This window comes from Bemisia tabaci, chromosome 3 (assembly GCF_918797505.1).
Source record: "Bemisia tabaci chromosome 3, PGI_BMITA_v3".
Classification (NCBI taxonomy): Eukaryota; Metazoa; Arthropoda; class Insecta; order Hemiptera; family Aleyrodidae; genus Bemisia; species Bemisia tabaci.
Window position 1 is genome coordinate 52,075,508 of NC_092795.1, and position 13,994 is coordinate 52,089,501.

The 13,994-nt window shown below is 33.3% G+C and overlaps 2 protein-coding genes across 6 annotated transcripts in view; one reads left to right on the forward strand and one right to left on the reverse strand.

Moving 5' to 3' along the window:
• Pgant9 (polypeptide N-acetylgalactosaminyltransferase 9) overlaps positions 1-6,223 on the forward strand; it is a 59,371-nt gene extending 53,148 nt beyond the window's left edge. For all 4 annotated transcript variants that reach the window (XM_019050372.2, XM_019050369.2, XM_019050371.2 and 1 more), the window contains one exon: positions 510-6,223. In XM_019050372.2, coding sequence (XP_018905917.2) covers positions 510-650 — 141 coding nt within the window. In that variant the 3' untranslated portion in view covers positions 651-6,223. The remainder of the gene's footprint in view (positions 1-509) is intronic.
• A 266-nt stretch (positions 6,224-6,489) lies between these two features.
• Positions 6,490-13,793, reverse strand: LOC109036282 (uncharacterized). Of its 2 annotated transcripts, XM_072298601.1 has the most exons (10): positions 13,613-13,793; positions 12,794-13,026; positions 12,232-12,302; positions 11,569-11,702; positions 11,088-11,203; positions 10,385-10,576; positions 9,569-9,770; positions 8,759-9,125; positions 7,045-7,275; positions 6,490-6,854 (listed from the first exon to the last, which is right to left on the reverse strand). In XM_072298601.1, exons 2-10 carry the CDS (start codon positions 12,856-12,858, stop codon positions 6,739-6,741), a joined length of 1,494 nt encoding a protein of 497 aa, XP_072154702.1. In that variant the 5' UTR covers positions 12,859-13,026; positions 13,613-13,793; the 3' UTR covers positions 6,490-6,738. The 2 variants fall into 2 exon arrangements, with proteins under 2 accessions (XP_072154702.1, XP_018905920.2); XM_019050375.2 differs by lacking the exons at positions 10,385-10,576; positions 13,613-13,793 and having other exon boundaries at positions 12,794-13,325.
• Positions 13,794-13,994: the final 201 nt, after the last annotated feature.

Below are 13,994 nucleotides of genomic sequence, written 5' to 3' on the forward strand. Positions count from 1 at the left end.
AAATTCTAAAAAATAATTTTTTTTGAATGATGTGCTTTTTGAAGAGGGTGCCTTTAAGGCCTATCTTAAAGCTAAAATTGACCTCACTCATCCTGCTTCCTAGGTTTTCCGATAGTGAAAGATCTATATTTGATTTTAATTGCCCAGTCCCTATTGAGAAAGGACATTAAACTTGAAAAAACCATGAATATGTCCATTGTTGGCTTACAGACTTGGCTAAAATTAATTATTTTCGTCAAATAGAGACCTGCTACCGTCAAAAACGCTTGAATTATAGAAATTTACAGTGGCACTGCTTTGGGGCTTCAGCAACACCCCTCATATGGTATTGCGGCATTTTTTCATTAGGAGCCTTGAATCATCTGGTACACAGTCTCAACTTTTTGCTCACTTTGCTAAACCTTCATTTTGTAGTGGTACCTTCGACATGTTGTCTAATTTTACTCTGTCATAAAGTGCTTGTATTACTTCCCTCCCCGAAAACCTCAGCAATTTGTTTTTGGTTGCAGACTCATTTTATCCGCCACGGTAGCAGCAAAAAGTGTTTAGCAATTTCAGCAAATAAACAGAAGCTAAAAATGGAAGAGTGTGAAGAAAGTAGAGAGAGGCAAAAGTGGATTTTTGAAAACTACGACCCATCAAAGTTATAGTTCTTGTCAGCAATTTAAGGTAAGGTTTTTCTCGAGTCCTCTTTTCAACCAGCTTGTGGTTGATTGCCCTCTGCTTGTCTTTTTAGTTGTGTACATCTTCCTTTTTCTCAGGTTTAGTATTTTCCTGTACTTTAACGTTTGTGAAACTTCATCTGTTTCACGTCACATAATTTGGATTAAAATTTCATTAAGACCTTTACTTAATTTCTCGTAATATCTAATATCGAATTGTTTCATTCTCTGATTGGTTAATAATGTTTATCTCACAACTTTTCTTTTTTATTGAAATTTTTCCATTTTTTAAATCTACATATTTTTATCAAGTATACACATTGAGAACCTTTTTTTTCTCACAGAGAAAAATTGATATTTCTGAAATACTCTCCATTGCTACTTAATGTGGTTACAATAAACTACTTAACTATTTTTCGTACAAAATACAAAAGAAAAAAGTCGAAACGTAAAGTGTTCTCTCATCTTATAATTAATGATCTTGCAGCGTAGTAATCTACTTAATTTTTCTTGTCAGTTTGTGAAGTACTGAACAACAAATAAAATTTGGCAATAATTTCTCTTCACATCATTCAGTAGCGAGACAAGGGTACAAAGTAATTAGCCAAAAAGAATGTGCTCAAATTATAGAAGTGAGGTAACTGATGATTCGCATTCTAAAACATCATCATTTAAAATCTAATTAATAAAAATGTTTATATGTAAGTATAAATTAACAATTTAGCCAGTAATTTTTAAAGCTGAAACTTCATCAAATTGACATCTTGTAGTATGTGATAAACTTCTACTTAACCCTATCATTACCAAGCCAAGCGTTTGCAAGCTCCACAGCAAAAATTTGTTGTCATGCAGACAAATCGAAACGCTTTCTGTTAGAAAGTGGCGAAAGTTGTAGTTCAGATCCTTTTTAACTCCTCCTCATTTTAACATTGACGTAAATGAATCTCTGTTGGGTCAGTTCATATAAGTTTTATTCTAATTATTTTGTTTTTTGAGTGATGTGATGAGAAAGAAATTGATAGGAGCCAAACAAGAAACATCAGAAGTCAATTTTTTCCAACCATTACTTTATCTCCTCAATCAATTTTCAAAAACCGTTCAAGGATTTGGTTTAGAAAAGTGATAATTCTTTATTTGGCACTCCAGATTATGTCAGTTAACATCATTTTGAAAAGTTTCGTAGAAATATTGACTATCCCTTTTTAAATCCTGTGCCATTTCTTCAGTCAATACTCTACTTTAAACAGATTACCAAATGGATATAATAACTGATCGAGTGAAAAAGGAAGTCATTATACCTATCAGTCATGATTTTCCGGTCTAAATACTTATCTTAATTCCCAATCATGCCAAATTACATTCCAATATATCTGTGGTTTCTGATGTATCTTCGGGTTTGAAAATTTTCTGTTTTCCAAAATGGTTAGGAATTATTTAGTTCTCCTTGTTTAGGATTAAATAATTTACCAGTTATGAAAGTGAAAATTTATTGATAAACATTCCATTTGTGTATGTATTTTTCTTTTTACCTAGAGCTGTCATCAACATATCAGTTATTTGTTGCAATGATGAGTAAATAACTCAAGGAGTAAATTTGTGTAAATACATTATTTCTGTCCTTTTTTTTTCAGTATCTTTTTCACAATTGTGATATTCTTAGTAAATTTTTGTAACTTCCATCTTTTGTAATATACTCTCCTCTAGCGTATTGTTTTAAGTGATATGTAATAGGAAACTTAAATTTTATATACTTACCAAACTCAAATGTAGATAGGTGGATTTAAAAAAAATGTGTATAAAATTTGATTCTTTATGTCTCCTCCCTCTACTTTCTTGTGTTAAAAGGTAAATCAAGCTAAAATTTATTGTATATTCTTGTATACTAATCTGTATATTTTTTACCTGTAAAAATTTCTCTAAAACCAAAATGATGATTCCATAATTTATATTCTAATTCGTTCGCACTTCTCTTCCTTTGCATTGTTGATACTGAAAATAATTATGCAAGATGTTTCAAAAGAAAATATCTGCCTTGGATATCTTTTAAATAATTTGTGCATTGAAAAAAGCCATAACACCCAAGAGGCCCAAAAATACCAATGTGCGGGAAAGATGTCGCCTCTCAAAAGTATTGAAAACGTCTTTTGTCATTTGTTGATATTCGAATTCATTCAAAAGATATTCGAGGTGGATACTTTCTTTTGAAACACCCTGTTTATAAGGATGAAAAGTATGCGAATATTTAAATTAGTTAGACTAAAATAAGAAAACTCAAAAGATAGAGCTTTCTTATTGACAAATCGTTGCTCATTTAAACTCTTATTATTAGCTCATTCTGATGTGCCAGTCGGAAAATTAAGGGTGATCACGCAGGATGCTATCTCATTCAGCATAAACACTTGCTCTACAAATTCAAAGTCAGATTAATGAATCCCTTTTTAGAGCAATAATATGACAAGTGATTCATCAAGTTCCCTGTTAGATAGGTATTTTTATTCAAGATTAGAACTTCTTTGTGATGGAACTATTTATTGCATTCAATTACAGAGCCTGTCATTTTCTTTCCTCTGATGATTGAAGCATCTCTTGAGAAGAACAAAACCAACTTCTCAAATTGCTAGTGTAACTTTTTTAAATTTTTGTCCAATTTCATTTCTGGGAGTAAAATCAAGTCCCATAAATTTCCCAAAAAAATTGAAGGTAATGTGTTTTTCTGAAGGGTCAAATCATTCCAGAAGGCTCCTCTATTTTAAAATTTTTAAAAGAAATTTTTGATCTTCTTCATTCTACTCATCAGAACCAGAACTTACTCCTATGTTATCTGAAAGAGTAATCCTTATTGTTAACTGAAGAGTAATAGTTTTGTCATATGAATTGTGGCTAAAATCCATCCAAAATTTAAATTTAGAGTTCAAGTCTTCCAATTTCAACATTCCTCATTCTCATCAGTTGGGTACTGATTACTGAATCAAATTTGTTCTCAAGTTTAATATCATACTTTATTTTCCCGTTTTTGACCAGCAATACTTAGAATCTCCAGCGCTTCACCTTCTTTTGCAGGCATTAAAATGCCTAACAAAGAAATTGTTCCCGAGGGCATGATAAACTTATAGCTCAAAAGTCAGCTGAGTCGAAAAATTGTTCAAAATGAGATGTTTAAAATTACAAGTAATCACTTTTTCCAAAGATGCATCCATTGGGTTTACTTGCAATTAATTTGAGGGCACTTGTGAAGAAAGTCAATAACCTTCAAGTGATTTTTCCTCTTTTTTTATTAATATTAATATTTTGTAGGTAGGTATTATTATTGTGCAATAATTTTGTTGATATTACTAGCGAAGTCGTAAAAATTTTGTTATTTTCCCAATTGTATGAAATTTATTTTTTCCTCACATTGAACATCTTTGACTTTGTAGAAACTAGAGTCTTGCTGCTAATCAAGTAGGGAGAAGAAAATTATGCATCAAATATGTTCCGGTGCAGTATACAAAGTTTTGTCAGTCGAATGAAAAATTTGCGAGTTACTGAACATTTTGTTGCGCACTGTAAATTTCAGAAAGATTAGGACTAGAAACATCCGTATTGTCGAAATCTCCTTGAAAGTGCTTAGATTTTGAGAAGTTCAAGGCTTTTTAAGTTTTATTTTTTTCTTTAAAGTGTGAACACAATGGGAAAGGAGAAAATTTTGAAAAATTTTGTAAGTTTGAAAGTGCTCCAACCACAATGTTTATTTTCTGTCTCTGAACTGTCTACATTCCCCACAACAATACTTATAAGCTGTGACAGTTACGTATCAAAACTCTCTTACTCTCTCTGTTTTCAACAAGTTTGCAAAACTTTACAAATATTGACAGATGTAGCCACAACAAAACCGTCAAACACCTTAGAAAACTTTTTTCTATTCTTAATATATTTTTCAAGTAAGTTACAATACCAAATTTTTAGGCCTTCATGTTCTAGAAAGCCAGAAGCTAAAGAGAATCCAATTATCAAAATTTCTGCCGCAAGAGTGGGAATTCCCATCCTATTTGTAGATTAATTCATCAAATTTGATTTTCTCTTTTAACAAATACCAACAGTAAGCAAATTTAAAAGAGACTTTTGAAGCAAGTATCCAATAAGAATTCTCAGACTTTGCTTCTTTTACTGCAGGTGTTTTTTACTATTACATAAAATTTTCACTCTTAAAGCACCTAAGGTGTTCTTAAGTTCGCTGCAACCTACAAGGAGAGTGTTACTACAGGGTTACCCTACAGAAGTCTTAAGGAACCATTGACTTCAGAATCTCTCCGAATTTGTCTCAATTTTCTAGTGATTTTTGTTGAAATTTTGTGAGGAGAAACTTGACACTCAAGTTTAAGAGTTATTTTTTTTTTACTATCATCTGTTATCATATCAATACTCAGCATACAATCGTTTTGTAGTATTTTATAATTTTTCCAAATTTTTTTATAAGAGTCAAAATTTTTTCCTCTTTATGTCTCTTTTTTAAAATAATTTAAATTCATGGCTCAAGATTCTAAATTGTTCTCAAAAAAGTTCATTTGAAGGACAAAAAATGAAGGATAGGGTGAGGTCAAAAGTTACAATCTAAAATAAATGAAAATAATTACTCCGCTGTCCAGCTAATCGGATGTTCTCTGTGATGAAACTTAAAGTCCTCATCAGTTGAATTCCGGCCTGACTCATAATGGTTATTTTTGTTTTAATGGGTGAGAGGCCATGTATTTAATATGAGGAACTTAGGAAGTGAACTTCTCCAATCATGTCTCAATTGTGGTGTAGCATATACAACGTGATCTGTCCTCCAAATTCTTCCTTGTATATCTACTCATGACGTATCTGTCCTTTTTCTGATAAAATTATTTTGTGAGCTGTTGGGAAGAATATTTATTTCCTAGAAAAGACACCACCATTGAACTGTGCTTAGTAATCTTAAAGTAAGGAAGTGTACGTGATAGGTTAGTAAAGATGTTTTAGTAAAGATGCGTCCACCATCATAAAAATGAAAATATTGTCACTCCTCAAACATATTTGAACGAGTTTTCTTGCTGTTGGCGGCAAATTAGCAAAATGGCTTAGAGTAATTGCAAAATTGGGATTTTGTTTAATTATTTTCCTCTGATCCTGTCTCTTGTCTTTATGACTTGATCCTATCGTAGGGGAAGAAATGAAGAAGAAAAATAAAACGTAGGCAGGGACAGGCGCATTTTCAAGAGAACCTGACTCCCTTCTACACAGAAAGAAATTGTTCAGAAGTTATGAAGATTCTACCTAAGAGCAACAGAGGCAGGGGAGCAGTTACCTCTTAAACGACTGACTCGTAGTCTCACTTTCCCAGTAACACTAATCAAATTCCTGATTCTTTTTCTCAACCTTAAGGGTCAAATGTTGAATTGTGCCCATGTTGTTGGCTTCTCTTCAGTCATATTCTTTCCATTACTTCTCATTATCATGTCTTTGTCCATTTGTAACTGTTAGTAGATAAAAAGTTATTTTTTTTTTGTGCCTTATTTTGTTGTTATTGTACAGGTACTGAATAAATACTTTGAATTTGACAAGTTTGTGTTTCAAATTCTTTTTGTCATGAAAGTAAATTTTGCGGCTGTTAAAAAAGAAGAAAGATAGCAAACTGAAAAAATGATTATTTCTACAGGAGGGAGCAAAATAGAAGGTATAGAATTTGTTTACTACCCGGCATAGGATCATAATTTTAATCGTTAAGTCAACAAAGATAAACGAAAAGTGTCGCAAACTTCACCTTCTGAAAGCCACAGTTCGTTCACAGAATATAATTTGAATCAGAGGAGAAATGATAGGCAAAGAATTTTCTTTTAAAAATAGTATATTCGAGAATCTTTCCTTTTCAAATGGTAGAAAATAAAGAAATACAAATTATCAAAACCACATGAATATAAAAAGATCAACAAGTATGAAAATAATTTATTATCTAATATTGTTTAGTAGAAACGTCCTTAAACATTTAACTTGGGATTAGTTTATTTATGTAAGTGTTGTCTTCTTTTCCAAGGGATCTCTAGAAGTGGTGTTTGTTATTGCACAAAGGAGAATTATCTTACATCACAACATCAGCACTGTCGGAGTCGGTTAAAATGCATTCAGTTGATGATGTTATTGGTTTATTTCGGGTAAAAATGCCTTTTACTCTGCTGTGGATTTCAACCGTCTCACCTAAAAAAAAAAAAAAAATCAGAAAATCAGAGGAAGTTTATGATTTTGTGCCTGCAACAGGTGATGACTTGATGCCTGGACCTGGGGTCGCATCACAGTAAAAAATATAAAATAATTACATGTTAATTATTACTTGCAACATAAAATATGAAAACAAAAAAGATTAACTCACAATTGAGACGCCACGTACCTGGTATTCTGTGATCAAGATTTGTCTCAGCTTGTCTGCTGATAATTGGAGCAAGCTCAAGTTGGCAAGTGGTTAAAATATTTTGATTTTTGGATAAATTATCTTCATTCCCTCTCTGAGGTTCAGTAGATGAATTTCTTTTGGCTGATAAAGTATCCAATGGTGCTGGAGCTGTTTTATTCACACGCCGAAAAGGGAAGAGCGCCCTGCCCGATTTATTTAAAATGTAATCTGTAAAATGTATTAAATCTGTTGTAATCAGAGATGAAAATAAAGAGTCAATTGCCTTGGAGCAAATTCTCTAAAAATACCTCATTCTTAAGTTCTTAGAATTTGATTACATAGACACATAATATGTACAATGTACATCCTCTTAGTTATTAACTAATGCTTCCAAAATTAGGATATTCTAGCTCAGAAGTAATAATCAAAGTACCAAATACAGTGATCCGAGCAGGTTAAGTTGTTTAGTTTTGAAATTGAGGTATTGGTTACTAGGAGACAAACAAGTATATAAAAACAAATTTTTCCAGCTTCTCTTGAAGGGAAGTGAATTAGCCTATGAAGGTAACCTCAAAAGATGGGAAGCATTCAAATGAGTCAAGAAGACCTTCGTCATAAAAGTTTACTGTGCGAGGTTGAAAAATCAAAAAGTTTACCCTGTTTAAAATCTGAGTTTATAAATGCGCTTGCTCGGCAAAGGCAAAGGATGAAACAACAAAGCTCATCCAAAAGTCTTGCCAGTTATATTAACAAGAATATTAGCCAGGATGACAGTGTTGAGAACAAGAAAAAGGTGGGCGTCAAGAAGAACAAACAAAGGTACATTTTCTCATGCTCTTCAACTGGATTGTAAGCCTAAAGCCTCCTTCCCAGAAAACAATGAGGTAGCCCGTTTTTACCAAGAAAAACCCACGAGTAAAAAAATCTAGAACTGGTGGAGTATGAATTTGATTAATGTCCGATCTTCTTTTTATTTTTGATGAGGAAAATTTGAGACTCAGACAGTGGAAGGTAACGACACGGCTCATTTTGTGGGCTACAAATTGCCACTTTTTTAATTCAACATTACTGAAAATATATGTTGATCAGAATTTGAGTGCTAGTGAAAAATTTTGTTCAAAGTGACTTGAATAAATGCACAAGATCCGTCAAATTTAGAGGGAAAATTTGATGTTTTTAAGAATTACAAGAAGAATTTGTATTTGTGAACAAAATGAATGAACAATTGGCCCCTTCAAATCAACTGCTTGTCTCTTGGTGATTAACTTCTCTTTCCTGCATGGTCAGTTCCACAGACCATTGTGCTGTAGATATCGATTTGCTTTTTTCCAGGATTTTCATCGTTAAAATTTGTCAATTATATTTTTGCATTGGACTATGGTAAATACACATTTGAGATCTTGGGGGATACATTCTACATTTATTCCTTGCCCTCCTTGTTGATTTAATAAATTACAATTAAAAATAAGTTCTCAGCTCTGACAAGCTTCGTACACCGTGAAAGATAATTGGTGTCTTCTGCTCTGCTCCTTCGGAATTGACTAGCCTAAACATTTTCATTTTGACCCTCCGTCCATATTGGCCCTCTTTTTACGAGCAGTTAAAAAGGATACTTATTTTTAAAAATACTAACAGAAAAATGATAAGATTTAATTTATATTTCCATCAAAAGCATCATTATTTTATCTGTTGCAAATGAAAAAATACATACCCGAGTCTTTAGCCGAGTGCATTCGTTCATCAGGCTGCATCTCCACTGTTGAATCTGATGGAACATCTCTTCCACTTATCGTGAAAACAGACAAGTCAGGTGAATTGGAGACTACATCATCAGTAGGTTGAAGTGCTTTTGCATAAAATACATCCAAATCATCTTTATCCTCAGTGCTGGGTATTGTGAGATGAGAATTTTTGTTCTCCGTGTTCAATAGGAAGTTACTTGAGTTGGCGGGATCAACTGGAGGCAAAATGCCGTTCCTTTCCACAACCGCATTAACTCTCTGAAGATGAGAATTTTTTGATGAGGAAGCCTTGCCAACTGATCCATTTTTAATGACTTTAGTGTCATCAGATTCTTTCTATTAAAAATATGGAAAAGAAAAAATATTAATGCCTGGAAAAGAACATGTAGGTATTTGGCTCAACCTATTTGCGAACACTTGCATGTTATTAAAAGAAAAAGCATAGGAGAATTAACTGACGCTAGAAATAAGCGGGTTCCCCATCATAAGTTGCCTGAAGATTTTTCTCTTTTCTGACTTAATATTCCTCACATATTCTGCAGCCTGGTCATACATCTATGTAAAATAAAAGCATCAGCCACCCGTCGTCCTCTACTTAATTTTTATGGGGAGTTTTTGCAGGATTAGACTGGAGTAGCTACCGCCACCTAGAATTTTTGGCAAGATGCAAGTTCATGAACTAACAGCAAACAACCATAGTTCCATCTAGCCAGTTTTAAATCTTGATGAAATGCAAAATAATGTTTCGATCTTTGAAATCCATTAATGATGAAACTTACAAAAAACTCGGAGATTGGCCTGAACGGGTTCTTAAAATTGACTTCTTTCGAGCTGTCGTTGCTCCTAGTCGTTCCTCTATCCTTGATGTTTTGCCGCCATTCATTGCGTCTGCGCTCGGCATCCTCTAACTGCTGTCTCTCAGCATTTAAGACTTGATCGTTTAGGTGTTTGTAGTGAAGCAAAATGAAACTGACAAGCCATCTATCGGTATAAAGAAATCGAGGCTGAATTTAAGTACTTGATACACATCTTCTTTGCTCACATAAGGGGGAGAAAAAGTAAAAAAAAACAGCGCAACAAATGAAAAGGTTCATTTTTTATGCTCTATCAACGGTTCCTGGAAGAATTAACTAAATTCTTTCATGAAGAAAAATGCAATCATAGTTAGGAAAGAGTTGGTCCGAGTCAATTTAGACATTTTGGGGATGTATGGGACATATTACTGAGAAAAACTCTACACAATTAAATTTTAAAAATATGTACTGCAAGACCATATTTTTGGTTTTTTTTAAATTTCCACATGATACTCACCAGTCACTACGTTTTAAAACTTAAACTGTGTGAACACTTTCAGATTGTTTGAATTGTTCGAATGTTTGAGTTTAATTGAAATTCTTGTTTCTGCAAGATAAGAAAGTCAGAGCATTCTCATGCTCCAGTCGCACCACAAAAATCCTGATTTGTTGGTGTACACTCAGTCCACTCTAACTCATATTCAGTCTATCTTTGGAACAAGATTTTCATAGCAGTTGAGAACATTTGGAGATGATTGTTTAAATTCATTCAAGTTAAACCTTTGCAGTCACACAACTTACCTGAATCCAGAAATCAAACTTGGATCAGGGATGTAATTATGACGGCAACCACTAATCTGCTCACGAGGAAGAGCAGAACAGATTTCAACCTTTGTAGGACATTGTCTCAAATTCACTAGTTTTTCAACGTCCATATGTTCGGTAATATCAAATTCATGCATTGTACCTTCTTTATCTTGCTTGTTCAGGTAACTAAGTATGAGAGAGAGAGAGGTCATGCTAATTATTAAGGTACAAATCAGGCCAAATTTTTTTTTTAAAAAAAAAAAACCTAACAGGTAAGTTCAGGCTATTCCTAAATTGTGTAAATTTCTAGGGATGGGTGGATTTCTGCAGCATCACAAATAAAGGATGATTTATATCATAAAGTACAAGTGTAACATTATGTAATTATTTTGGACGATTTTCTCCAAGTTTCCAAAGTGTAAGTCTGATGTTTGTATAGGTTTTTCAATTTATGAAAAATTTAAATCTGTCTCCCTTATGAAATTTTTACTCTCAAAGAGAGAGTTGTTAATTCTTTTTTTCACTTTTTTTCACAGAATTGTTCCCATTCCATTATTTTTATTTCGTAAAAATTCAAGCTGCCCCAATTTTCTACAACTATCATAGGTATTTGGATTATTAAATTTTACCTAATCCTATGCTTAACATGTCACTTAATAAAATAATGAAAAAATGAATTTATTTTACCGATACGTACATAAGGATGGGTTTTCCAAAAACTTTGTCATGCCAGATCATATTCAAGAATACTTCTTTGCATTCGTTTAGACGGGCTACATCGCTTGCATCAATTATAAAAATGAAACCATGAACCTTAAAAGAAAAAAATAAGTTATTATCTTTAAAAAGTGTCATTGATTTGACAATAGGTCTCGCAAAACAGGAAATTCTGGATTGGTCAGGACTTGGAAGAAGAATAGGTACTAGAAACAATCACTTCAATTGCACAGCGCACCTTATTGAAGGGAGTCATGTCTTACAGGTACCTATCTTCATTGTAAAAAGTATTGTGCAGTGACGCAGACCACAATCAAAGCACTTGAATCACATAGCTCTGCTAATTTTTATTAGGTACTTTCTTTGAACATTGCAAAATTCGAGCAGAATAATTGAGTGTTTTTTCGTCATGACATGAGGAAGAAAATTCTGGTGAGGAATTGGAAATCAAGGCTACTCACATTGCCATAGTATTGACTCCAAATGTTGCGAATTTGTGGTCCCCCTCCAACATCATAGAGGGTTACAGAATATTTTTTGAATTTGATAGAGACGGATGAAAATCCTACCGTTGGCAAAACAGGATTTGTTAAATCTAAAGGAAAAAATAAATCAAAATTGCCTTTTAAAAATGGGATTGAGACTTGAGAACAAGAATTAGTTACCTGTCATTTACCTATGTATTTCTATTGCTTGCAAATCAGTATATATTAAGCAATAATAAGCCGTTCCTTATGATGCTACCATGGAAAGTTTTAAAAATATTTCAGAATTTAATAATAGGTATGTTAAAAGTGATTTACAAAATGACTTCAAAACTTTGGATGTCTTTCAATGACTTTCAACATCACTTTTAAGTCATTAAAATAAGACTTCTAGATCTGCCAAGATGGCATAAATACCACCTTGACTTATCTTCTTAAATTTTTAAAGTTGTTATTTTCTTTGCCTTACTTTGGTGCGTTAGGAAACGTCTTTGAAACATTTTATTGTTTTTAGAGTTATTTTAAAACAAATCTTTTAAGCGTCTCTCCGCTATTTGGGTAGGTAGGCACTCATTCGTTTCAAGAGGTTCACAATTTAAGTTGATACACAGCTAAGTATGAAGACAATTTTATACTAACTGCCAGAGATTCCATTTGCAATTGAAGTTTTACCAGCATTATCCAGGCCAATTAAAAGTATTGAAATGTTCCTAAAACAAACATTAATATACATTTTATGTATAAGGAAAAGAGAGAAAAAACTGGTGTTAGAAATGATGAAACTAGGTAAGATAAATAAGCCAAATACAACAGAGTCCTGTTTTTAAGGCTTGTTTTTATCTCATCTACAAATATGGAAACATTTTGGTGAGTCATCAATATGTGCCTCTGCCTTTTAATTCTGAAGTGTAGCGGATGCTGTTTGTGGACGGGTGAGTATCAAAAATTATATTTAAAAGGCCTCTTCGTACACACGTTATGTTATGATCTTGTAACTCCACAGAACGCCTTAACATGTTTTTCAGTCCTATTTCAAACAGTCACATGATTTTTAACTCCAGAGGTCAAAAGTGATCTGGGGACGTGATGAATTATTCTGGTCACTCACATAGCGCTTACGCTCAAAGTTTATTTTTTCCAAGAGTGGCTGCAATTACCAATGTCTTAAAGAGGAAGAGAAGCAAAATGTCAAGGTACAAACCTATAATCAGTTGTTCTAAAGTTTCCTATTTTTAACGCCAGAAATTTTTGACAACAATTTCCCATAACAGGAAGTTGGCTTCATGTGAGAGACAGTCATTCGCACTGGAAGTCTTGAAAACGATGGGTTAAGAAACTATAATAGCACCACTCTACTTCAACAGTCACGAGGTAAAACACTAAGTTCCATTTTGTTTACATCTTGGTTGAGCTTCTCTGGACTAAGTGCCGTCGCTATGGAAACAAAGTGATCAAAACATTCACAAAAGATTATGAGAAGGTGAGAATTTGATTGTCAATAGTAAATCATGAAAATGCCTTCTTTTCATTTTACACGCTGCATGCCATATGTAGAGGGATACCTATGACATTTTTTATTGACTGCAAAATGAACGAGATGGAAAAAATTTGAGACACTGAAGTTTTAAACATTAACCATTTCCTTTTTACATGATAAGATCCGAGAAAATTTGGTCTAAACACACTGACATATTCGAGTGACAGGCATTTATTTTAAATAGAAGAGCGTAAAAATTATGTTCATAGACGGGAAATGGCACGAATATTTGCGTCTAAATTTAAAAAAAAGTCGTAGTCGACTGAAAGAGAGACGCACGAGTCTGTCACAAGCGTAAATTTGAATTTTCCCGCTTTCGATGCAAGCGCTCTCTACACCACGTAGACACAACATCAAGCAAAACATACACACTGTTGCCAAGTGACGTAATTAATTATTTACACCAATTCGTGTCATTAACATTAAACATGCGGGACTAGTCAATTTATGTTCAGTTCATTAAAGTCGTACACAAAATTTTACCATCGTTGAGATTCCTTTATTTTCTTTTCTTCAAACATGATGTAGGCAAATGAATGAATGAATGCAAAGTGTCCGCGACAATCGGCTCAACCGGCCTCCTCGAGTCAACTTCTCGGACCCAAGTAGAGTCGGGTAAAACTTTAAAAGAAAAGATATAATTGATGCGATTCTTACTGAAGATACATAAATTCATTCGAAAAGTACATCAAGAAAAATCACACCAGAGCCTTGCAGGAGTAAAAACGTGAAATTGAGCGTTACTCGACGGAAGAAATTAACAGCTTAATTTGCTGGCTGGAAAGGCAACGTTGTCAACCGATGAGATCACTTCCCGCACGACACCATCAAAACTCATCATTTTCACAAAATATGACAGTTGTCA

Bases quoted from the DNA above. Each gene is read 5' to 3' on its own strand.
- LOC109036282 (XM_072298601.1), bottom strand. From the start codon at position 12,858: ATGGGAAATTGTTGTCAAAAATTTCTGGCGTTAAAAATAGGAAACTTT. The intron at 11,204-11,568 runs GTGAGTAGCCTT...TTTTCTTTTAAG, and splicing joins GGAGTCAATACTATGGCAAT to GTTCATGGTTTCATTTTTAT. The intron at 6,855-7,044 runs GTACGTGGCGTC...TTTTTTTTTTAG, and splicing joins TCTTGATCACAGAATACCAG to GTGAGACGGTTGAAATCCAC.